The 26,610-nt window shown below is 44.2% G+C and overlaps 1 protein-coding gene across 1 annotated transcript; it reads left to right on the top strand.

The window, feature by feature from the left end:
- The first annotated feature begins 768 nt into the window (after positions 1-768).
- Positions 769-22,927, top strand: LOC121570130 (zinc finger protein 436-like). Its single transcript, XM_041881623.2, has 2 exons — positions 769-940; positions 21,531-22,927. Exon 2 carries the CDS (start codon positions 21,593-21,595, stop codon positions 22,541-22,543), a length of 951 nt encoding a protein of 316 aa, XP_041737557.1. The 5' UTR covers positions 769-940; positions 21,531-21,592; the 3' UTR covers positions 22,544-22,927.
- Positions 22,928-26,610: the final 3,683 nt, after the last annotated feature.

Raw genomic sequence — 26,610 nt, 5'->3', positions numbered from 1 at the left:
ACATCTACATGATGTATTGTTACGCCATGTAGGAGCAGTATAGACCTAGTCTGTTCATTATATACATCTATATGATGTATTGTTACACCATGTAGGAGCAGTATAGACCTAGTTGTTAATTTTAATATTATCTGTTTAATTGGATGAATATGAAATTATCTTAAATGCAGATATGCAGTAGTATAGTATGTTAAAAATAAAAATCTGCACTAATGAATCAACACATGCTTCTCTTTGTACGTGTCAACATAATATTGCACATCAATTAAATAAATGAAAATAAAATATTTTCCTTAACTGTGTTACCCCCCTTTAGTCAGCAGTTGGCGATGTTCGTCTTTCAGGCGATACTTGTAGCGTGACGTAGATCTTAGTGGACGGGACTTCAACAACCGCAGCAGCAGCAGCTAGTTAGTTAGCCACCTCGCCGAAATGTTCAATGTTTTTACAATGTTTCGGTGTATATTAGCCATTTGTGTTTTAAAAACACGTCTACAAGTTACCCAATTTAATTTCATATTTACGTTGTTAGCTAGCTAGCTGGCTGGTTAAGTTAGCTTAACACGAGGCTAGTCGCTAATGCTAACTAGCTAATAAGCTAGCTAACTTCCCCCGACCATGAGCTCACTAAGATACTCACCCCGTACTAAAGAAGAGGAGGTCTGCTGGACGGAGAAGGAAGCTCTGGGGCTGAACATTGTCGTGAAAGAGGAGGAGGAAGAGGAGGATGTCACAGTAAAAAAAGAAGTAGAGGTTGAGGCTGTTACAGTGAAAGAAGAAGAGAAGGAAGGAGAGTTCAGAGTGAAAGAGGAGAGGGATGTTACCAAATATTTGTATATCTGTGATGTAGAAAAAGAGGAGACAGTTTTTGGAGTGGAGGGGGAGATAACTGTCACGTTGAAAGAAGAGGAGGAGGAGACAAGAGATCTGATTAACACCAGTAAGTAACCGAGGTAAAGTTGGTTTTTATATCCAACATTATAATATATTCACATTATATTAAATTATTCAAAACAAGCCTTGCCTACTTTTACAACCTTTGATTTGCATCGACGTGTTGATTTGATAGAAATACATAAAGTCATAAAAAAATGCATTTAAATCTCATCTGCAATAACGTTTTTCATGGATTGTCATAGAAACATCAAGCAAAAATGTTAACATTTACGTCATTTAGCAACAAACATCTGGCCTATTTTTTTTTTTCTTTGATTTGCATCAAAAGTAAAGTGGTGATTTAATAGAAATTACGAAATCATATAAATGTATTGAAATCTCTTGTTCGCAAAAACTTTTTCATGGATACTCATACACCCAAACAAGTGCTGATTATTCTAAAATTGCCTCCTTTCACAACCTTTGATTTGGGGAAAAAAAAGTCAAGCATTGATTTGATAGAAATATATCAAATCATAAAAAAAAGGCATTTAAATCTCTTATCCTTATTTTTAAAAAGTGCGGATAAGAGAAGTAGACCTTTCCATTTACAGCGCCTGTCATAAATGGGTTGAAAATGGCAGGTTTTGTCATTGATAAAAGCCTCAATTATAAAAGCCTCAATTGGAACGCAGTGCCTGTACAGTAACATGCTACACCCGTTGCCGACAGGTGTATAAAAATCGAGCACACCGCCATGCAACCTCCATAGACAAACATTGGCAGTAGAATGGTCTTACTGAAGAGCTCAGTGACTTTCAACGTGGCACCGTCATAGGATGCCACCTTTCCAACAAGTCAGTTTGTAAAATGTCTGCCCTGCTAGAGCTGCCCCGGGTCAACTGTATGTGCTGTTATTGTGAAATGGAAACAAGACAACTCACTCACCGGGAGAGGTTGTGTTTTCTCTAGCAGGAGGTAAGCTTGGCTTCTCATATGGTGTTGAGTAAAGCTTAAACCATGTATTTAGATCGTAGGTAGGTAGTTTATTTACGTAGTTATTTAGGTAGTTATTGTAGGTTTCCGTAGGCAATTATTGTAGGTAAGTATTGTATTGTTTACGGCGGAGCCCGGCGAGCACGAGGCTAGCTAGTAACATTTATTGGTAATTATCTGTTTAGTGCAACGGTGGAGAGTTGTTTCCAGTGTTAATGTGCTAGCTAGCCAACGTTTAATCTTTGCTGCGTTATGAAAGGAACTAGACACGGACATGAATTATCTGTTTAGTGTGTTAACACACTCTTGGTATGCTAGCTAGCTGGCGGGTAGCTACTGGTAACGTTTATTGGTAATTATCTGTTTAGTGCAACGGTGGAGAGTTGTTTCCAGTGTTAATGTGCTAGCTAGCCAACGTTTAATTTTTGCTGCGTTATGAAAGGAACTAGACACGGACATGAATAATCTGTTTAGTGTGTTAACACACTCTTGGTAGTTTGTTGTAACCAAGTATTGGTGCTAAACTGTGTGTTATTGGATGCTAGCATGCTAGTTAGCTATGGCGTCATAGCTAGGCATTGTGGGCTGTTGTGGGTAGTTACTGTAGGTTGGCATTGTTTTTTCGGTGGTGCCGGGGTTGCACGAGCTAGTTAGCTAGCTAGCCGTTCTTCAAACAAGGTCAACACAGTGGCCATTGCTAGCTAGCCAACATGACCAGCTAACTGTACTGTAGTAGCTAAATACAATATAGTTGTGCTACATAGCCGAATTATCTGCTTAGTGTGTTAACACACTATTGGTGGTTTGTTGTGACCAAGTGTTGGTGCTAAACTGTGTGTTATTGGATGCTAGCATGCTAGTTAGCTATGGTGTCATAGTTAGCTAGCTGAATAAAGTGGGTTGAGTCTATTCCTTTAAACATTGAACCGCTGTGGTTCACAACAATTCTGATTTCTAAAGGTGGAAGTTGGTAGAGTTTTTGTTCGGGTGGTTCAGTGAAACAATTATAGTTTCTGAGGTAGAAGTTTTTGGTGAGGGAGGCCCTGCTCTCTACTCTCCCAGATGTTTAGTTCATTTCATTCCGATCTCCTCTGCATTATTGTAGCCATTTGCTACAGCCTGTCAACTATGCCTCTGCCTATCCCTGTTCTCTCCTCTCTGCACAGGCTACACAAACGCCCCCACACCGCGTGGCTGCTGCCTCTCTAACCTGGTGGTCCCTGCACGCACCCCACACCTGGAGTTCCAGGTCTCAGGCAGCCTCTGGAACTGCCGTTCTGCTGCCAACAAAGCTGACTTCATCCCAGCCTATGCTAATCTCCAGTCCCTCGACTTCCTGGCGCTGACGGAAACATGGATTACCACTGAAAACACTGCTACTCCTACTGCTCTCTCCTCGTCTGACCATGTGTTCTCGCATACCCCGAGAGCATCTGGTCAGAGGGGTGGTGGCACAGGAATCCTCATCTCTCCCAAGTGGACATTCTCAATTTTTCCCCTAACCCATCTGTCTATCTCCTCATTTGAATTCCATGCTGTCACAGTCACTAGCCCATTTTAAGCTTAATATCCTTGTCATCTATCGCCCTCCAGGTTCCCTTGGAGAGTTCATCAATGAGCTTGACGCCTTGATAAGTTCCTTTCCTGAGGATGGCTCACCCCTCACAGTTTTGGGGGATTTCAACCTCCCTATGTCCACATTTGAGACTCATTTCTCTCTGCCTCCTTCTTTCCACTCCTCTCCTCTTTTGACCTCACCCTCTCACCGTCCCCCCCTACTCACAAGGCAGGCAATACGCTTGACCTCATCTTTACTAGATGCTGCTCTTCTACTAATCTCACTGCAACTCCCCTCCATGTCTCCGACCACTACATTGTTTCCCTTTTCTCTCTCGCTCTCCTCCCACACTACTCACTCTGCCCCTACACAGATGGTAATGCGCCGCCGCAACCTTCGCTCTCTCTCTCCCACTACTCTCTCCTCTTCCATCATCTCTTCCCTCTGCTCAATCCTTCTCCCTCCAATCTCCTGATTCTGCCTCCTCAACCCTCCTCTCCTCCCTTTCTGCATCCTTTGACTCTCTGTGTCCCCTATCCTCCCGGCCGGCTCGGTCCTCCCCTCCAGCTCCGTGGCTTGATGACTCATTGCGAGCTCACAGAACAGAGCTCCGGGCAGCGGAGCGGAAATGGAAGAAAACTAAACTCCCTGCCGACCTGGCATCTTTTCACTCCCTCCTCTCTACATTTTCTTCATCTGTTTCTGCTGCTAAGGCCACTTTCTACCACTCTAAATTCCAAGCATCTGCCTCTAACCCTAGGAAGCTATTTGTCACATTTTCCTCACTGCTGAATCCCCCCTCCTCCTCTCTCTCTGTGGATGACTTCGTCAACCACTTTGAAAAGAAGGTTGACGACATCCGATCCTCGTTTGTTAAGTCTAATGACACTGCTGGTCCTACTCACACTGCCCTACCCTATGCTTTGACTTCTTTCTCCCTCTCTCTCCAGATAAAATCCTGCGACTTGTGACTGCAGGCCGCCCAACAACCTGCCCGCTTGACCCCATCCCCTCCTCTCTTCTCCAGACCATCTCCGGTGACCTTCTCCCCTACCTCACCTCGCTGATCAACTCATCCTTGACCGCTGGCCATGTCCCTTCCGTCTTCAAGAGAGCGAGAGTTGCTCCCCTTCTCAAAAAAACCAACACTCGATCCCACTGATGTCAACAACTACAGACCAGTATCCCTTCTTTCTTTTCTTTCCAAAACTATTGAGCGTGCCGTCTTTAGCCAACTCTCTTGCTATCTCTCTCAGAATGACCTTCTTGATCCAAACCAGTCAGGTTTCAGGACTGGTCATTCAACTGAGACTGCTCTTCTCTGTGTCACGGAGGCTCTCCGCACTGCTAAAGCTAACTCTCTCTCCTCTGCTCTTGTCCTTCTAGACCTGTCTGCTGCCTTTGATACTGTGAACCATCAGATCCTCCTCTCCACCCTCTCCGAGCTGGGCATCTCCGGCGCGGCTCACTCCTGGATTGCGTCCTACCTGACCGGTCGCTCCTACCAAGTGGCGTGGCGAGAAGCTGTCTCCGCACCACGTGCTCTCACCACTGGTGTCCCCCAGGGCTCAGTTCTAGGCCCTCTCCTTTTCTCCCTATACACCAAGTCACTTGGCTCTGTCATATCCTCACATGGCCTCTCCTATCATTGCTACGCTGACGATACACAACTAATCTTCTCCTTTCCCCCTTCTGATAACCAGGTGGCGAATCGCATCTCTGCATGTCTGGCAGACATATCAGTATGGATGACGGATCACCACCTAAAGCTGAACCCTGGCAAGACGGAGCTGCTCTTCCTCCCGGGAAGGACTGCCCGTTCCATGATCTCGCCATCACGGTTGACAACTCCGTTGTGTCCTCCTCCCAGAGTGCGAAGAGCCTTGGCGTGACCCTGGACAACACCCTGTCGTTCTCCGCTAACATCAAGGCGGTGACCCGCTCCTGCAGGTTCATGCTCTACAAAATTCGGAGAGTACGACCCTGCCTTACACAGGAAGCGGCACAGGTCCTAATCCAGGCACTTGTCATCTCCCGTCTGGACTACTGCAACTCGCTGTTGGCTGGCCTCCCTGCCTGTGCCATTAAACCCCTACAACTCATCCAGAATGCCGCAACCCGTCTGGTGTTCAACCTTCCCAAGTTTTCTCACGTCACCCCCCTCCTCCACACACTCCACTGGCTTCCAGTTGAAGCTCGCATCCGCTACAAGACCATGGTGCTTGCCTATGGAGCAGTGAGGGGAACGGCACCTCTGTACCTTCGGGCTTTGATCAGTCCCTACACCCAAACGAGGGCATTGCGTTCATCCACCTCTGGCCTGCTGGCTCCCCTTCCTCTGCGGAAGCATAGTTCCCGCTCAGCCCAGTCAAAACTGTTCGCTGCTCTGGCACCCCAATGGTGGAACAAGCTCCCTCACGACGCCAGGACAGCGGAGTCACTCACCACCTTCCGGAGACATTTGAAACCCCACCTCTTTAAGGAATACCTGGGATAGGATAAAGTAATCCTTCTACCCCCCCCCCCCCCCCCAAAAAAAAAATTTGTAAAGTGGTTATCCCACTGCCTATAGGGTGAATGCACCAATTTGTGAGTCGCTCTGTTTAAGAGCGTCTGCTAAATGACGTAAATGTGCCCTTGAGCAAGGCACTTAACCCTAATTGCTCCTGTAAGTCGCTCTGGATAAGAGCGTCTGCTAAATGACTAAAATGTAAATGTAAACATCTTGCCCCGGTCAACTGTATGTGGTGTTATTGTGAAATGGAAACGTCTAGGAGCAACAACGGCTCAGCCGCCGAAGTGGTAGGCCACACAAGCTCACAGAACGGGACCACAAAGTGCCACAAAATGGTCTGTCCTCGGTTGCAACACTCACTACCGAGTTCCAAACTGCCTCTGGAAGTAACGTCAACACAAGAACTGTTCGTCGGGAGCTTCATGAAATGGGTTTCCATGGCCGAGCAGCCACTCACAAGCCTAAGATCACCATGCGCAATGCCAAGCGTCGGCTGGAGTGTTGTAAACCTCGCCGCCATTGGACTCTGGAGCAGTGGAAACGCTTTCTCTGGAGTGATGAATCAAGAGAATGCTACCTGCCCCAATGCATAGTGTCAACTGTGAAGTTTGGTAGAGGAGAAATAATGGTCTGGGGCTGTTTTTCATGGTAGGGCTAGGCCCTTAGTTCCAGTGAAGGGAAATCTTAACGCTACCGCATACAATGACATTCTAGACGATTCTGTGCTTCCAACTTTATGGCAACAGTTTGGGGAAGGCACATTCCTGTTTCAGCATGACAATGCCACTGTGCACAAAGCGAGGTCCATTTAGAAATTGTTTGTCGAGATCGGTGTGGAAGAACTTGACTGGCCTGCACAGAGCGCTGACCTCAACCCCATCAAACACCTTTTGGGATGAATTGGAACGCCGACTACGAGCCAGGCCTAATCGCCCAACATCAGTGTCCGACCTCACTAATGCTATTGTGGCTAAATGGAAGCAAGTCCCCCCGCAGCAATGTTCCAACATCTAGTGGAAAGCCTTCCACAGGCTTTCCAATAGAAGAGTGGAGGCTGTTATAGCAGCAAAGGGGGAACCAACTCCATATTAACACCCATGATTTTGGAATGAGATGTTTGACGAGCAGGTGTCCACATACTTTTGGCCATGTAGTGTACATAATGTTCGACGAGCCAGTGTCCACATACTTTTGGCACGTATGTACAGTGGGGGAAAAAAGTATTTAGTCAGCCACCAATTGTGCAAGTTCTCCCACTTAAAAAGATGAGAGAGGCCTGTAATTTTCATCATAGGTACACGTCAACTATGACAGACAAATTGAGAAAAAAATATCCAGAAAATCACATTGTAGGATTTTTAATGAATTTATTTGCAAATTATGGTGGAAAATAAGTATTTGGTCACCTACAAACAAGCAAGATTTCTGGCTCTCACAGACCTGTAACTTCTTCTTTAAGAGGCTCCTCTGTCCTCCACTCGTTACCTGTATTAATGGCACCTGTTTGAACTTGTTATCAGTATAAAAGACACCTGTCCACAACCTCAAACAGTCACACTCCAAACTCCACTATGGCCAAGACCAAAGAGCTGTCAAAGGACACCAGAAACAAAATTGTAGACCTGCACCAGGCTGGGAAGACTGAATCTGCAATAGGTAAGCAGCTTGGTTTGAAAAAAATCAACTGTGGGAGCAATTATTAGGAAATGGAAGACATACAAGACCACTGATAATCTCACTCGATCTGGGGCTCCACGCAAGATCTCACCCCGTGGGGTCAAAATGATCACAAGAACGGTGAGCAAAAATCCCAGAACCACACGGGGGGACCTAGTGAATGACCTGCAGAGAGCTGGGACCAAAGTAACAAAGCCTACCATCAGTAACACACTACGCCGCCAGGGACTCAAATCCTGCAGTGCAAGACGTGTCCCCCTGCTTAAGCCAGTACATGTCCAGGCCCATCTGAAGTTTGCTAGAGTGCATTTGGATGATCCAGAAGAGGATTGGGAGAATGTCATATGGTCAGATGAAACCAAAATATAACTTTTTGGTAAAAACTCAACTCGTCGTGTTTGGAGGACAAAGAATGCTGAGTTGCATCCAAAGAACACCATACCTACTGTGAAGCATGGGGGTGGAAACATCATGCTTTGGGGCTGTTTTTTCTGCAAAGGGACCAGGACGACTGATCCGTGTAAAGAAAATAATTAATGGGGCCATGTATCGTGAGATTTTGAGTGAAAACCTCCTTCCATCAGCAAGGGCATTGAAGATGAAACGTGGCTGGGACTTTCAGCATGACAATGATCCCAAACACACCGCCCGGGCAACGAAGGAGTGGCTTCGTAAGAAGCATTTCAAGGTCCTGGAGTGGCCTAGCCAGTCTCCAGATCTCAACCCCATAGAATATCTTTGGAGGGAGTTGAAAGTCCGTGTTGCCCAGCAACAGCCCCAAAACATCACTGCTCTAGAGGAGATCTGCATGGAGGAATGGGCCAAAATACCAGCAACAGTGTGTGAAAACCTTGTGAAGACTTACAGAAAACGTTTGACCTGTGTCATTGCCAACAAAGGGTATATAACAAAGTATTGAGAAACTTTTGTTATTGACCAAATACTTATTTTCCACCATAATTTGCAAATAAATTCATTAAAAATCCTACAATGTGATTTTCTGGATTTTTTTTTCTCATTTTGTCTGTCATAGTTGACGTGTACCTATGATGACAATTACAGGCCTCTCTCATCTTTTTAAGTGGGAGAACTTGCACAATTGGTGGCTGACTAAATACTTTTTTTCCCCACTGTATAGATTGTGCGTGGACCTCTCTCACACGTGAATCTTCTTAATGTTCTATAGGACTCCCAATCAGTTGGATCTTTTGTTTCTACGGTACTTAGCCCGGGTTGTTCTCTCAACAGGATGTATTACGCCAGCTAAACCCAGTGCAGGTGACGGCCCTTAACTTTCACTGTTCTCCAGGTTTATCATGCACCTTGTCAATTCAGTGAGAAGGTTAATCCCATGCGTTTTGGGCTGTTGGAATCTGCCAGTTTTATGAATATCAAAGTCATCAATTAAATCATCAATATTCACCAGACATGTCACCCATTGAACATGTTTGGGATGCTCTGGATCGACGTGTACAATTGGGCAAATGGTGGTCACACCAGATACTGAATAGTTTTCTGAACCACGCCCCTACTTTTTTTTTTGTCAAGTTATCTGTGAGCAACACATGCATATCTGTATCCCCAGTCATGTGAAATCCATAGATTAGGGCCTAATTTATTTATATCAATTGGCTGATTTCCTTATGAACTGTAACTCAGTCAAATCATAGTAATTGTTGCATGTTCCGTTTATGTTTTTGTTCAGTTTATTTTAACAAATCATCTCAGGTGAACTCTTCATAGACAGTAATTTATCAAGGACAGGTTGCTACTCCCCCGCCTCCACCTTTAAACTATATATCAGGTTGCTACTCCCCCACCTCCACCTTTAAACTATATATCAGGTTGCTACTCCCCCGCCTCCACCTTTAAACTATATATCAGGTTGCTACTCCCCCACCTCCACCTTTAAACTATATATCAGGTTGCTACTCCCCCACCTCCACCTTTAAACTATATATCAGGTTGCTACTCCCCCCACCTCCACCTTTAAACTATATATCAGGTTGCTACTCCCCCACCTCCACCTTTAAACTATATATCAGGTTGCTACTCCCCCACCTCCACCTTTAAACTATATATCAGGTTGCTACTCCCCCACCTCCACCTTTAAACTATATATCAGGTTGCTACTCCCCCCACCTCCACCTTTAAACTATATATCAGGTTGCTACTCCCCCCACCTCCACCTTTAAACTATATATCAGGTTGCTACTCCCCCACCTCCACCTTTAAACTATATATCAGGTTGCTACTCCCCCACCTCCACCTTTAAACTATATATCAGGTTGCTACTCCCCCACCTCCACCTTTAAACTATATATCAGGTTGCTACTCCCCCACCTCCACCTTTAAACTATATATCAGGTTGCTACTCCCCCACCTCCACCTTTAAACTATATATCAGGTTGCTACTCCCCCACCTCCACCTTTAAACTATATATCAGGTTGCTACTCCCCCACCTCCACCTTTAAACTATATATCAGGTTGCTACTCCCCCCACCTCCACCTTTAAACTATATATCAGGTTGCTACTCCCCCACCTCCACCTTTAAACTATATATCAGGTTGCTACTCCCCCACCTCCACCTTTAAACTATATATCAGGTTGCTACTCCCCCACCTCCACCTTTAAACTATATATCAGGTTGCTACTCCCCCACCTCCACCTTTAAACTATATATCAGGTTGCTACTCCCCCACCTCCACCTTTAAACTATATATCATATGTAACCCCTGATTGGTGTAGACTTTAAACTATATATCATATGTAACCCCTGATTGGTGTAGACTTTAAACTATATATCATATGTAACCCCTGATTGGTGTAGACTTTACCGTGAAATGCTTACGAACCCTTATGATCCCTTCCCAACGATGCAGTTAAAAAATATATAAAATACTAACGAGGAATAAAATAAAATACACAAGACTGGAGCTATATACAGGGAGTATCAGATCAATGTGCAGAGATGCGAGGTATTTCAGGTAGGTACAGTGCCTTCGGAAAGTATTCAGACCCCTTGACTATTTCCACATGTTGTTACGTTACAGCCTTATTCTAAAGTGGATTAAAATATTTTTTTACTCATCAATCTATATACAATACCCCATTATGACAAAGCGAAAACAGGTGTTTAGACATTTTTGGAATGTTATAAAAAAAAATATATATATATATATATATATATATATATATATATATATATATACAAAAAACTATTTAAGGGTTTTGCCACCAAGTACTAAGTCATGTTTTGCAGAGGGGTCAAATACTTATTTCCCTCATTAAAATGCAAATCAATTGATAACATTTTTGACATGCGTTTATCTGGATTTTTTGTTGTTGTTGTTATTCTGTCTCTCACTGTTCAAATAAACCTACCATTAAAATTATAGACTGATCATGTCTTTGTCAGTGGGCAAACGTACAAAATCAGCAGGGGATCAAATACTTTTTTCCCTCACTGTATATTCATGAAGGCAAGGTAACTAGGCATCAATAATATAATAATAATATAATAATAATAATAATAATAAGAGTAGCAGCAGCAGATTGAGTGTAAAAGTGTGCGTAAGTGTGTGTGTGTGTAATGTGTATGTGTGCGTATGCAGTGAATGTGTGTGTTTTGTGTGGGACTGTCAATGTAGTGTGTGTGTGTGTGTGTGTGTGTGTATATACAGTGGGGAAAATTGACCAAATACTTATTTTCCACCATAATTTGCAAATAAATTCATAAAAAAATCCTACAATGTGATTTTCTGGATTTTTTTCTTCTCAATTTGTCTGTCATAGTTGACGTGTACCTATGATGAAAATTACAGGCCTCTCTCATCTTTTTAAGTGGGAGAACTTGCACAATTGGTGGCTGACTAAATACTTTTTTCCCCCACTGTATGTAGTCTAGTGAGTGTGCATAGGGTCAGTGCAAGATGGAGTCAGTGTAGATAGTTCGGGTACCATTTAATTGACTATTTAGCAGTCGTATGGCTTGGGGGTAGAAGCTGTCTCGGAGCCTGTTGGTCCGAGAGCCGATGCTCCGGCACCGTTTGCCGGACGGTAACAGGGTGAACAGTCTTTTGCTTGGTTGGCTGGAGTGTTTGGCACCACCTGATTTGCAGGTGCTGGATGGCAGGGAGCTCGGCCCCAGAGATGTACTGGGCTGTCCGTACCACACTCTGTAGCGCTTTGCGGGTCGAGGGTGTTGTATTTGCCATACTAAGCGGTGATGCAGCCAGTCAAGATGCTCTCGATGGTGCAGCTCTATAACATTTTTGAGGATCCGAGGGCCCATACCAAATATTTTCAGCCTGCTGAGTGGGAAGAGGCGCTGCCGTTCCCTGTTCACGACTGTGCGTGTGTGTGTGGACCATGTTGAGTCCTTAGTGATGTGGACGCCAAGGAACCTAAAGCTCTTGACCCGCTCCATAACAGCCCCGTCGATGTGGATGGAGGCGTTGGTCTCCCCTCTTTCTCCTGTAGTCCACCATCAGCTCCTTGGTCTTACTGACGTTGATGGAGAGGTTGTTGTCCTGGCAACACCCTGCTAAGTCTCTGACCACCTCCTCCCTGTAGGCTGACTCAGGCATACAACCGTCACGTCATCAGCAAACCCGATGATCGTATTGGAGTCATGGCGTGAACAGAGAGTACAGGAGGGGACTGAGCACACACCCCTGAGGGGCCCCTGAGGGGCCCCTGTGTTTATAGTCAGCGTGGCGGAGGTGTTTTTGAGGGGCCCCTGTGTTTATAGTCAGCGTGGCGGAGGGGTTTTTGCCTACCATCACCCCCTGGGGGCCCGTCAGGATGTCCAGGATCCAGTTGCAGAGGGAGGGGTTCAGTCCCAGGGTCCCGAGCTTTATGAGCTTGGAGGAGACTATGGTGTTGGAACGCTGAGCTGTAGTCTATGAACAGCATTCTCACATTTTGTTATTTTCCCTTTTGTCCAGCTGGGAGAGGGCAGTGTGGACTGCAATTCAGATTGTGCCATCTGTGGATCTGTTGGGGCGTAATGAAATGTTTAGTTCAACCATGTCTCTGAAATTGTTAATATGGAAGGCTTATGAGTTTCTACCCATGTCTCTGAGCCTATTTTGGGTAGAAGGCTACGAATGTTTCCATGTTTAATTTTTAAGCCTTTAGTATCTGTTATTCTATCTGGACTAGACATGATTTAAATGATAACAATAAAATGAATCAAACTAAATGAATGCATCACTCGACTGCAGATGATGTTCAGGAGGTGTCTTATCTGGCCTGTGTGCTATCTCAGCTCTCTGGCTGAGCTCCTGGGATTCTCTCAGCTGACTGTTTTTGGAGCTCTGTTGTAGTTCTGTTGGATGGGACCTGTGGGTGTTGTAGTTCTGTTGGATGGGACCTGTGGGTGTTGTAGTTCTGTTGGATGGGACCTGTGGGTGTTGTAGTTCTGTTGGATGGGACCTGTGGGTGTTGTAGTTCTGTTGGATGGGACCTGTGGGTGTTGTAGTTCTGTTGGATGGGACCTGTGGGTGTTGTAGTTCTGTTGGATGGGACCTGTGGGTGCTGTAGTTCTGTTGGATGGGACCTGTGGGTGCTGTAGTTCTGTTGGATGGGACCTGTGGGTGTTGTAGTTCTGTTGGATGGGACCTGTGGGTGCTGTAGTTCTGTTGGATGGGACCTGTGGGTGTTGTAGTTCTGTTGGATGGGACCTGTGGGTGTTGTAGTTCTGTTGGATGGGACCTGTGGGTGCTGTAGTTCTGTTGGATGGGACCTGTGGGTGCTGTAGTTCTGTTGGATGGGACCTGTGGGTGTTGTAGTTCTGTTGGATGGGACCTGTGGGTGCTGTAGTTCTGTTGGATGGGACCTGTGGGTGCTGTAGTTCTGTTGGATGGGACCTGTGGGTGTTGTAGTTCTGTTGGATGGGACCTGTGGGTGCTGTAGTTCTGTTGGATGGGACCTGTGGGTGCTGTAGTTCTGTTGGATGGGACCTGTGGGTGTTGTAGTTCTGTTGGATGGGACCTGTGTGTGTTGTAGTTCTGTTGGATGGGACCTGTGGGTGCTGTAGTTCTGTTGGATGGGACCTGTGGGTGTTGTAGTTCTGTTGGATGGGACCTGTGGGTGCTGTAGTTCTGTTGGATGGGACCTGTGGGTGCTGTAGTTCTGTTGGATGGGACCTGTGGGTGTTGTAGTTCTGTTGGATGGGACCTGTGGGTGTTGTAGTTCTGTTGGATGGGACCTGTGGGTGCTGTAGTTCTGTTGGATGGGACCTGTGGGTGTTGTAGTTCTGTTGGATGGGACCTGTGGGTGTTGTAGTTCTGTTGGATGGGACCTGTGGGTGTTGTAGTTCTGTTGGATGGGACCTGTGGGTGTTGTAGTTCTGTTGGATGGGACCTGTGGGTGTTGTAGTTCTGTTGGATGGGACCTGTGGACCTGTCTCCCCTGGATGCTACTGTAGCGGAACAGCCTCTCTGGGTAGACGGTTGGGCTACAGTTATCTTGGCCAAAGGCAACCAAATACTAGCTCCAGGGTTCCAAATACTCACTCCAGGGTTACAAATACTAGCTCCAGGGTTCCAAATACTAGCTCCAGGGTTCCAAATACTCACTCCAGGGTTCCAAATACTCACTCCAGGGTTCCAAATAATCGCTCCAGGGTTCCAAATACTAGCTCCAGGGTTCCAAATACCAGCTCCAGGGTTCCAAATACTAGCTCCAGGGTTCCAAATACCAGCTCCAGGGTTCCAAATACTAGCTCCAGGGTTCCAAATACTAGCTCCAGGGTTCCAAATACTCACTCCAGGGTTCCAAATAATCGCTCCAGGGTTCCAAATACCAGCTCCAGGGTTCCAAACAGGGGCGGTGTGTTCATTAGGGCGATATGGGCGACGCACTGCCAAACGGGAAAAGGAAGGGATTTTTTTTCTAATCAATTATATCACGGCAACAGTAGTTCAGTGTTCTAATCTAGACGTCTGATCTGCCACTAAATGTCCAATCAGGCTAAAGTCGTGCTTCAAATGTCCCCGCCCGTTTTGGGGCGATTTCAGTCAGGTTGAAAATCGCCCAGAAGTCTCTCATAGCCTCTAATGTAAAATATTTTTTTTTCAAATATCAGAGCTTTCAATACAATCTCTATGGGTTTCTGAGGGCTTGCACTTACGCGCTTTCGTCATACGTAACGTAACATAACCATGAACATAACTAAGAAACTACTCTTTCACCCTGAAGGCGGCACGGCAGACAGCACCGCTTGGACAGCGACTGGTGTAACCGACATGCACCATCTTTCAGAAAATATTAAGAAAAATGAGCTGTCAAAGACCCACATGGATAGCTGTTTGAGATTGTCTGCTTTGGGGAGAGTGAATATTGCCACTCAACTGGATGAGGGATACAGGCTAGCTGTCCGCCGCCACAACGATGAGGTTAGCAACAGCAGAGTCGTGAACACTGTCTACGAGAATCGAGACGACCTCATAGAATGTTTTGAAGCCATCCGGACGGGTTCATTGGGTTCATTTGACCAGCCCACCGTGAGAGAGGCATCTGGCTACGTGAGGATACTACATGATGAAGATTTAATTTTTTTCCTGCGGCTTTTTCACAAAATCATGCCCCACGTCGACATTCTGTACCAGAAGCTACAGAAGAAGGACATCGATGCTGTCTTTATCAAACGTGCCCTCGACAGCTTCACAAGCAGTGTGCAGGCCATAAGGTAAGATTAAACAATATCATTCGATCTTTCTCAAAGCAGAGCTTTATTTGAAAATGTATGCATGAAAGGAGACTGCATTTGTGTTTGAAATTACATTATTCTCATTATATATGGCCAGTGGTGTAATCTATCTTATTTTATATACTATGTGTACTGTACAGTGGTGCTCATAAGTGTATGAACACATTCTAAAGTTGACTAAAAAGAGGAATAAAAAAATAAAAAAATCATCTTTTGGAAATTGATCTTAATGACTTAATTAAAAAAGTTGGAAAATCCAACCTTTAAGGACACCAATTTTCTTTTCTTTTTTATTCCTCTTTTTAGTCAACTTTAGCATGGGATCATAAGCTTATGAGCACCACTGTATACTGTGCTGAACATCCAGGCTATGTGAGACACAAAGGCTAACTTAAACACTAAAGACTTTATGCATTCCTGCCCATTTTAAGTGGAACTGAAGTATTTGTACTATACATGGATACATTGCATATACCTGTGCATCACATAGACAACAATACTGTACAAAGCCAACAAACACATTGGTCTGTTTGCCTTCAGGGACTCCTCTCAACAGCAGCTGCAAGAAGCAACAGGAGCCAAAAGACCCAGAACAGCTTTGAGAGAAGAGGAGAAGCAGAGGCTGTCTGAAGAGGTCTGCAACACCATCCTGGATCACACCAAAGAAAGGTTCTCTTTCTCTGGCCACCTTGTGAGTGCTACCTTACTGCAAGCAGACATGTTTGAAAGGTACTGCCATTCAAAAAAATAAAAAATCTGTTCATGTTCATTTTTACAAATCTATACAATTGGCCAGAATATGGTTGTTCATATTTACAAATCTATACAATTGGCCAGAATATGGTTGTTCATTTTTACAAAGCCATACAGATAGCTGTGTTTACCTTTTCTAGAAATTACTTTCAAATTCTGTTTTCAGGCAAAATGTCTATCACTGTTCATTTTCACAAATCTATACAAGAGGGCAGAATATGGAAGTCTATAAAAATTTCTTATTACCAATAACTTGCATCAATGTTTTCAGTAGCCTCTATCAAAAGCTCCTGCTTGCTTGTTGTGAATTATGCTCAGGTGCACATATTTCCAATTCAACCATGAGGCAAAAAATGTGGTAAAAGCTCTTGTTGATCCTGCAATCTGAACAAATACCAAGATGCTGTATTTTCAGCTGATATTTCATTTGTTTATGGAAATGCATATTGTTTATGCAGTGTTGAGGAATGTGAAAGAACACCCTTGATTATTTTTACTGTGATAACTTATTTTGCTTTTTGTAAGCCAACACTTTTGAGATCAGTCAATAAATGCTTCTGGTATTGACTTATATGCTGCCCCTGTCTTCATGTTGTTGCTGGACATATCTTTTAAAAAATGTGTGTAGGTCACCTAAATCATCAGAAAAATTGCCCCCCCTGAGAATTTTTCAGGAGCCGCCACTGGTTCCAAATACTAGCTCCAGGGTTCCAAATACTAGCTCCAGGGTTCCAAATACTCACTCCAGGGTTCCAAATAGTCACTCCAGGGTTCCAAATAATCGCTCCAGGGTTCCAAATACTAGCTCCAGGGTTCCAAATACCAGCTCCAGGGTTCCAAATACTAGCTCCAGGGTTCCAAATACTAGCTCCAGGGTTCCAAATACTAGCTCCAGGGTTCCAAATACTCACTCCAGGGTTCCAAATAATCGCTCCAGGGTTCCAAATACTAGCTCCAGGGTTCCAAATACCAGCTCCAGGGTTCCAAATACTAGCTCCAGGGTTCCAAATACTAGCTCCAGGGTTCCAAATACTAGCTCCAGGGTTCCAAATACTCACTCCAGGGTTCCAAATAATCGCTCCAGGGTTCCAAATACTAGCTCCAGGGTTCCACATACTAGCTCCAGGGTTCCAAATACTAGCTCCAGGGTTCCAAATACTAGCTCCAGGGTTCCAAATACTTGCTCCAGGGTTCCAAATACTTGCTCCAGGGTTCTAAATACCGGCTCCAGGGTTCCAAATACCGGCTCCAGGGTTCCAAATACCGGCTCCAGGGTTCCAAATACCGGCTCCAGGGTTCCAATAATGTTGTCTATGCCCTTTGTCTTTATTTTCTTAAACACAATTATAAACATAAGTTTACATGATACAGACATCTTGATGTCATTATACCCCTCATAGTGTACTCTAAAATATAGAGTATGTCTAGATTCTGAAATACACTGTGATGTCACGAGAGGCTGTGTCCTGGAGGGACGTTACATCCCCCTGAGGTGGCTGCAAACCCAGACAGCTATGGCTCCATCTGCTGGTATGGTCGGGAACTCCACCCCTCTATGGCCAATCTTCCCACGCAGCTGAAACAAATGAGGAGCTGATGAGCTGAAGGTGGGGGGGAAGGGAAGAGACACAGTCTCCAACCTGGGCTCTCTGGAGGACAAGAGTGCTGCACGTCCACTTCCATGAGGAATATAAGGATTTGGAGATACTTACCTTTGGGAAATACTCACCTTTGGATATATGCACCTGTGGAAATACGTGAGAGACATTTGGAAGGACTTTTGCTGGGTTGGCCACTAGCTGCAACGTGGACTACAGTAAGGCTGGGGAAAAGTTATCTGAGCGAGTGAGAATTATGATTTTGGATGTGGAAGAGACATCCCTGAACTGTTAACCCTTAAAGAGCCACAAGAGAACAGAATTTTGTTATATTTTCGTTAATTTCCCAAGACCTATAATAAAATCCTTGTTTTGTTTGAACCTTGTCTCCTTGCACTACTTGAGCAATCCCGCTGAAAGCTGTGTAGCCTCTCGTGACGTCACAGATGGTGGAGAATACGGGCACGCTCAAGCGTTAATAGTGCATGTCAGAGGAGGATACCGAAGGTTTGATCACCCAGTTTTCCAAGTTGGCCGTAGGCTCCCCGCCGACTGAAATGGAGGACATATTGAAAGCCCTTGTTGCTGGCCAGCAAGCCCAGATGCAAGCAAACGTGGCTCTCTTGGAGGAGCAAAAGAAAGCCAACCTTCTGAAGGCAGAGGAATTGCAGTTGCAGAGACAGAGGGTGGTCCAAAATACCCGCCCAATAAAGGCAAGTGACTTTATATCTAAGATGGGAGCTACCGATGACATTGAGGCATACCTGCATGCATTTGAGGCCACGGCCACTAGGGAAGCCTGGCCCAAGCAACAGTGGGTTGGTCTGTTAGCCCCCTTTCTAACCGGGGAATCGCTGAATGCTGTCCGGGACCTGGGCCCTGACCAGGTTACTGACTATGATGCCCTGAAGTCTGAGATCCTCAGCAGATATGGACTCACAAAGTTTGGTATGGCCCAGCGCTTTCACAGCTGGACCTTCCAACCAGACCAACCTCCTCGGGCGCAGATGCATGAACTTGTCCGAATCGCAAGGAAATGGCTGGATCCGCAGAGGAATACAGCAGCGGCGGTGGTGGAGGCCGTTGTGGTGGATCGTTACCACGCGCCCTGCCTTATGAGGCAAAACGGTTCATCAGTCAACAGGCCTTGACCACGGCTGATCTGACCGTGGAAGCTGTGGAAAAGTACCAGGCCACAGCGGAGATGCTGAATGCTTCCCGAAAAGACCCCCAGGAGGGCGGCCCCACCACAAATGGGAAGAACCCGTCCAAAGGACCCCAAGGTCTCGAACCCAGCCACGTCAGGACTTATCCCGGCTCCAGGGGGAGCCAGAAACCAGGCGGGTCCAAGAAGAGTACACCAGGAGGGGGAAACTCGACAGTGTTACCGGTGTGGGGAGATGGGACATATCTCCTGGCAGTGTGGGAAACCAGCCGATGAACCTATGCCCACGGCGGAGTCCTCCAGCTCAGCACCCACACACCGTTTTGCCTCGCTCTTGGGAGTCGTAGATGGCGGCCCAGATCGACCCCCCACCTGCCCGGTAACTGTGAATCACCATGATGTGGAGGCCTTACTGGATTCTGGTAGCCGGGCCACCCTGGTGCGTAAGGATTTGGTGGGCCCAACGTGTCTGACCCCGGGGAAAGTCCTCCCAGTTTCCTGTGTCCATGGGGACACCAGAGAATACCCCATTACTGAACTTACAATGACCAGCACACGGGGAACCATACACACGACGGCGGGGGTGGTTGATTCCCTCCCCGTCCCTGTCCTAATTGGACGAGACTGCCCAGCCTTTTACCCACTCTGGAGAGAGTCTCAGGAGAGGATAACCCGAGTACCTCGGAAACGGAGAGGCAAGACTCATCCTGGGAAGGCTCCGGTGCAATCCTCCGAGTTACTCACTCCCGCCCCGGGCTCTGATAGGGATGGCAGGTGCCCAGACCGACACAGAGACGGAGCTACAGAATCTGGACAAAGAACTGTCTGGTCTGAAGGGGACCGCTGAGAGGTATCGTTTGTTAAAGCAACAGTTAGACATGAAGACAGAAGAGTTAGATATCCTCCAGGCTAAACTCCAACAGAGCTCCTTCCCTAAGCAACAGGAGGAGCTGGAGAGGCTGCGCAGGACCATCGAGGAGTGTGAGGAGACCCTGCGCAGTAGTAAGGAGGTCCAGAAGAAGGCAGAGGAGAAGTACCAGGTGTTGGAGAACAAGATGAAGAATGCGGAGGCAGAGAGAGAGAAGGAACTGAAAGCTGCTCAACAGAAGCTAAACTCTGCTAAAACCAAGGCTGATGCGTTCAGTAAGAAACTCAAGGAGAGACAACAGGAGGCTGAGTCCCTGGTCCTAGAGTTGGAGGAGTTGAAGAGAGAGCAGTCTGGCAAGCACCACGGCAATGCGGACGCCCTCTCCCGGCGTGATGCCTTCTTCGCTGCCTTTACCCCGACGAGGACGTCGGTCCCGAGGAGGGGGATGTGTGATGTCACGAGAGGCTGTGTCCTGGAGGGACGTTACATCCCCCTGAGGTGGCTGCAAACCCAGACAGCTATGGCTCCATCTGCTGGTATGGTCGGGAACTCCACCCCTCTATGGCCAATCTTCCCACGCAGCTGAAACAAATGAGGAGCTGATGAGCTGAAGGTGGGGGGAAGGGAAGAGACACAGTCTCCAACCTGGGCTCTCTGGAGGACAAGAGTGCTGCACGTCCACTTCCATGAGGAATATAAGGATTTGGAGATACTTACCTTTGGGAAATACTCACCTTTGGATATATGCACCTGTGGAAATACGTGAGAGACATTTGGAAGGACTTTTTGCTGGGTTGGCCACTAGCTGCAACGTGGACTACAGTAAGGCTGGGGAAAAGTTATCTGAGCGAGTGAGAATTATGATTTTGGATGTGGAAGAGACATCCCTGAACTGTTAACCCTTAAAGAGCCACAAGAGAACAGAATTTTGTTATATTTTCGTTAATTTCCCAAGACCTATAATAAAATCCTTGTTTTGTTTGAACCTTGTCTCCTTGCACTACTTGAGCAATCCCGCTGAAAGCTGTGTAGCCTCTCGTGACGTCACAACACATTCACGTTAATTCATTCAATATTACAATATCATTATCTCTCTCTAAAAGTACCCTTTTTTGATTTAGCTTATTGTTTGGAACAATATACTCTACAAGTACATCAGTACACAGTATTGTAGAGAACACTATGAGGAGTACAATGACACATTTACATTTTACATTTTAGTCATTTAGCAGACGCTCTTATCCAGAGCGACTTACAGGAGCAATTAGGGTTAAGTGCCTTGCTTAAGGGCACGTCGACAGATTTTTCACCTAGTCGGCTCGGGGATTAGAACCAGCGTCCTTTCGGTTACTGGCACAACGCTCTTACCCACTAAGCTACCTGCCGCCCTAATGTTGTCTGGATCATGTACAGTTCACAGATGATAGGATCTAACAGGAGGCATGTATAGGTCTAAAAAAGGGCCTAAAATGGTCGCCTTCATTGTGATTATCGCTAATTATTTTTGATACAAATGTAATGAGCATACCAAACATACTTCATTACAATTAAGTTTACATGTGAGAATTGCCAGAGCAATCTGAGATACCAAAACTGTTTTCCGCTTAGGCTGGATGTATAATGGTTCCATACAACTGTCTCTTTCAGCCTCCTCGTAAGTGTTTTTTGAAATTATGGACATTTTCTGAAAAATGACTTCATGTTATTGGGGGATCTAGTCTGGATTAAACCTAATAGGAAGACAGTTTTATCATGTGGAGGTTTTATTCAGGTCTCTGTTTAACTAAATACTTTGACTTTGGCAGGAGAGAGACCAGACACTCACTCTGATAGTGGGAAGAGTCCTTCAGGGGAACCAGACCCAGAGATGCCCAAACCAGTGAGACGACACCACTGCTCCCACTGTGGAAAGTGTTTTACCAAGTTACAGAACCTAAAACAGCATGAGAGGACGCACAAAGGAGAAAAGCCTTTTCATTGCTCCCAGTGTGAAAAAAGATTTTCACGATCACAGGACTTAAACAAACATGAGAGGACACACACAGAAGAAAAGCCCTTCCAATGCTCCCAGTGTGGAAAGGGTTTTACCCGGTTAGGAAACCTGAAAGAACATATAATAATACACACAGGAGAGAAGCCTCACCACTGCTCCCAGTGTGGAAAGAGTTTTAACCGGTTAGGGAATCTGAAAAAGCATGAGAGAATACACTCTGGAGTGAAGCCTTACCAGTGTTCCTATTGTGGAAAGAGTTTTACCCAGTTAGAGAACCTGAAGGAACATGAAAGGACACACACAGGGGAGAAACCCCACCGTTGCTCTCAGTGTGGAAAGGATTTTACCACGTTACGAAACCTAAAACAGCATGAGACGAAACACACAGGAGAAAAGCCTTTCCACTGCTCCCTGTGTGGAAAGAATTTTACCCATTTAGGGAACCTGAAAAAACATGAGAGAATACACTCAGGAGATAAGCCTTACCCCTGTTTCCGCTGTGGAAGGACTTTTAGGTGGTTAGGGACCTTTAAGCAACATGAGAGAATACACACAGGAGAAAAGCCTTTCCAATGTTCCCAGTGTGGAAAAGGTTTTACCCAATTGGGTAACCTAAAAGTTCATGAGAGGACACACTTAGGAGAAAAGCCTTTCCAATGTTCCCAGTGTGGAAAGAGTTTTACTATGTTAGAGAGTCTAAAAGAGCATGAGAGAATACACACAGGAGAGAAGCCCTACCAATGCTCCCACTGTGGAAAGAGTTTTAGGGGTTTAGGGAACCTGAAAAAACATGAGAGAATACACACAGGAGAAAAGCCTCACTAATGTTCCCAGTGTGAAAGGAGTTTTAACCAGTTAAAGCACCCGAAATCACATGAAAGAACACATTCAGGAGAGAAGCCTTTCCACTGCTCTCATTGTGGAAAGACATTTTAATTCCAGTGCTTTGATTTCGCATATTTAGAATTTGGGACATTTGACCCATAGACTTGTCTGTAACTTGGGAAGAGAGAGGTTGGAGCTTTTCATTCCGGTTACAAACCCAGTTCTTTCTCTTCTCTTAAAACATATGGATCCAGAACTGAATCAAGTGTTATGAACCCAGTTTTGTCTTGGGGCCCTATTTGGCCCAGTTACATGTGAAGCTCTGGTGAACTCCATGCCCAAGAGGGTTAAGGCAGTGCTGGAAAATGATGGTGGCCACACAAAATATTGACACTTTGGGCCCAATTTGGACATTTTCACTTACTTTTGTTGCCAGCGGTTTAGACATTAATGGCTGTGTGTTGTGTTATTTTGAGGGGACAGCAAATGTACACTGTTATACAAGCTGTACACTCACTACTTTACATTGTAGCAAAGTGTCATTTCTTCAGTGTTGTCACATGAAAAGATATACTTAAATATTTACAAAAATGTGAGGGGTGTACTCACTTTTGTGAGATACTCTATATATATATATATATATATATATATATATATATATATACATACATACATACATACATACATACATACATACAGTGAGGGAAACAAGTATTTGATCCCCTGCTGATTTTGTACGTTTGCCCACTGACAAAGAAATGATCAGTCTATAATTTTAATGGTAGGTTTATTTGAACAGTGAGAGACAGAATAACAACAAAATAATCCAGAAAAACGCATGTCAAAAATGTTATAAATTGATTTGCATTTTAATGAGGGAAATAAGTATTTGACCCCCTCTCAATCAGAAAGATTTTCTGGCTCCCAGGTGTCTTTTATACAGGTAACGAGCTGAGATTACGAGCAGACTCTTAAAGGGAGTGCTCCTAATCTCAGTTTGTTACCTGTATAAAAGACACCTGTCCACAGAAACAATCACTCAATCATATTCCAAACTCTCCACCATGGCCAAGACCAAAGAGCTCTCCAAGGATGTCAGGGACAAGATTGTAGACCTACACAAGGCTGGAATGGGTTACAAGACCATCACCAAATAACTGTCAGTCTCCCTCGGCCTGGGGCTCCATGCAAGATCTCACCTTGTGGAGTTGCAATGATCATGAGAACAGTGAGGAATCAGCCCAGAACTACACGGGAGGATCTTGTCAATGATCTCAAGGCAGCTGGGACCATAGTCACCAAGAAAACAATTGGTAACACACTACGCAGTGAAGGACTGAAATCCTGCAGCGCCCGCAAGGTCCCCCTGCTCAAGAAAGCACATATACAGGCCCGTCTGAATATACATACATCCATACACATCCTTTTTAAATTTGTATTTCCCTTTATTACTTTCCAACCCCACCACCCCTTCCCCTAATTGGAGTAAACTAGTGAACAACAACGCTTAGGCCTCTACTTCCAGCCCATTCATACTATATACATTTTATGGACACAGTCAAATTCTACAATAATTATATTTTGTTTGTTTTTACTCCTGAACTTCCTCCGATCATTTTCATGATGTCCATCTGGTTTGCTTCTATATGCCATATTTTTCTAACTGTGCTCTTTCACAAAAGCTCTCAACCTATAACCTATATACTTATTATGGACACAGTATGCTTTACATTAGTTATCTTGTTGTTATTAGTTGTTGTTATTAGTCCCATCCTTCAGCTCCATTCAACACCTCCCAGCTATCTCTTAACACCATCCATATTGGATTTCTATTTGCCATATCTTTTCAACTGTACTGTGATGTTTTACAAAAGTTCTGACCTTTCTATTCTCATTGTTTCTACAGATCGTAAATTGAAAATAAACATTTTTGCTAAAAGTATTATTATATTATTGATCGATTTGACTATGACTTTTCAGATCACCCAGTAGTGCTATCTGCAGGGTTAGCTCCAGGTAAATATTGCAATCCTTTAGCCATTCCTGGACCTGTGTCCAAAAACAAGCTACAAATGGACAGTACCAAAACAAATGATCTAATGATTCTGTCTCTTCGCAGCAAAATCTGCAGAGTTAGGAAGATTGTATCCCCCATATAAATAACATTCTATTGGTAGCAAGAATTTTATATAATAATTTAAATTGAACAATTCTAAGTTTTGAGTCCAGCTTCGTTTTGCGTATCAACACTATAATATGCCATGGAAAGCTGTAAATCCTTTGGTCCTTAAATGAAACTGGTATATTTTGATATTCATCACAATTTTCTTTAACCAATTATGTTTATATTATTTAATGCGGCCGACAGACAAGTCCCTTACTTTCTCCCCCTTCCACTTTCCTTTTCCATTTTTGCGGTAAGGCTGCAATTATTTGGTTGTAATTTTGGGTAGAGCAGACATTTCCATATGTTTTTGTTAGCTGCATGTGCGACATAACTCCACCAGTCTTACCGATTATATCATTTACGAAGATTATACATTTTTAAAAACATTTTGTCAAAAAAAAAAAAGTTTGTTTTATCAATTCGTATATTTGAGTTTAACCACAATATTTGTTGCATTATTTGTTCTGTCGTTTCTGGAGGATTAAATTGAAATTGCAACCAATTTTCTATGGCTTGTTTTAGAAATAGTGATATTTGGGAGATTATTTCCTTTTCAAATAACTTAAAGTGAGAGGTTGTAATCTGAATAAAAGGTAAAAAGGCCATTCTTGAACATTGGGTGAGACAATCTTACTAATTTGCTAGTGAACCAGTTCGGATTTAAGTATAACTTTCGCATGACTGAAGCTTTTAGTGATAGGTCTAATGCTTTTAATATTGAATAATTTCTGTCCTCCGAATTCATATTCATTATATAAATAGGCCCGTTTAATTTTGTCTGGCTTGCCGTTCCAAATAAAATGGAATATTTTTTCTCATATAATTTAAAAAACTGTTCGCTAGGCGTAGGCAAGACCATAAGCAAATAAACAAACTGGGATAATACTAAAGAGTTAATCAGGGTGATTTTTCCACAAATTGACAGGTATTTACCTTTCCATGGTAGTAAGATCTTATCTATTTTTGTTAACTTTCTATTAAAATTTATTGAAGTGAGATCATTTATTTCCTTTGGGATATGTATTCCGAGTATATCCACATCACCATCAGACCATTTTATTGGTAAACTACATGGTAATGTAACATTTTTATTTTTTAGTGATCCAATACGTAATATAGTACATTTGTCATAATTTGGTTGTAATCCAGAGAGGTTAGAAAATGTATCTAGATCCTCTATGAGGCTGTGGAGGGATTCTAGTTGTGGATTTAAAAGAAAACATGAATCATCAGCGTACAATGGCACCTTTGTTTTTAAGCCCTGGATTTCTAATCCCTTGATATTATTGTTGGATCTGATTTTAATAGCTAACATCTCGATGGCAATAATAAATAGATATGCCGATAGTGGACAACCTTGTTTCACTCCTCTTGACAGTTTAAAACTTTCGGAGAAATAGCCATTATTTACTATTTTACACCTAGGGTTACTATACATGATTTTAACCCAATTTATAAGAGATTGTCCAGAATTGAAATGCTCCAGACATTTATATACAGTGGGGAGAACAAGTATTTGATACACTGCCGATTTTGCAGGTTTTCTTACTTACAAAGCATGTAGAGGTCTGTCATTTTTATCATAGGTACACTTCAACTGTGAGAGACGGAATCTAAAACAAAAATCCAGAAAATCACATTGTATGATTTTTAAGTAATTAATTTGCATTTTATTGCATGACATATGTATTTGATACATCAGAAAAGCAGAACTTAATATTTGGTACAGAAACCTTTGTTTGCAATTATAGAGATCATACATTTCCTGTAGGTCTTGACCAGGTTTGCACACACTGCAGCAGGGATTTTGGCCCACGCCTCCATACAGACCTTCACCAGATCCTTCAGGTTTCGGGGCTGTCGCTGGGCAATACGGACTTTCAGCTCCCTCCAAAGATTT

This window comes from Coregonus clupeaformis, chromosome 20, assembly GCF_020615455.1.
Source record: "Coregonus clupeaformis isolate EN_2021a chromosome 20, ASM2061545v1, whole genome shotgun sequence".
NCBI lineage: Eukaryota > Metazoa > Chordata > Actinopteri > Salmoniformes > Salmonidae > Coregonus > Coregonus clupeaformis.
The sequence above is the reverse complement of the archived record's forward strand: the minus strand, read 5'-3'. Positions and strand labels throughout refer to the sequence as shown.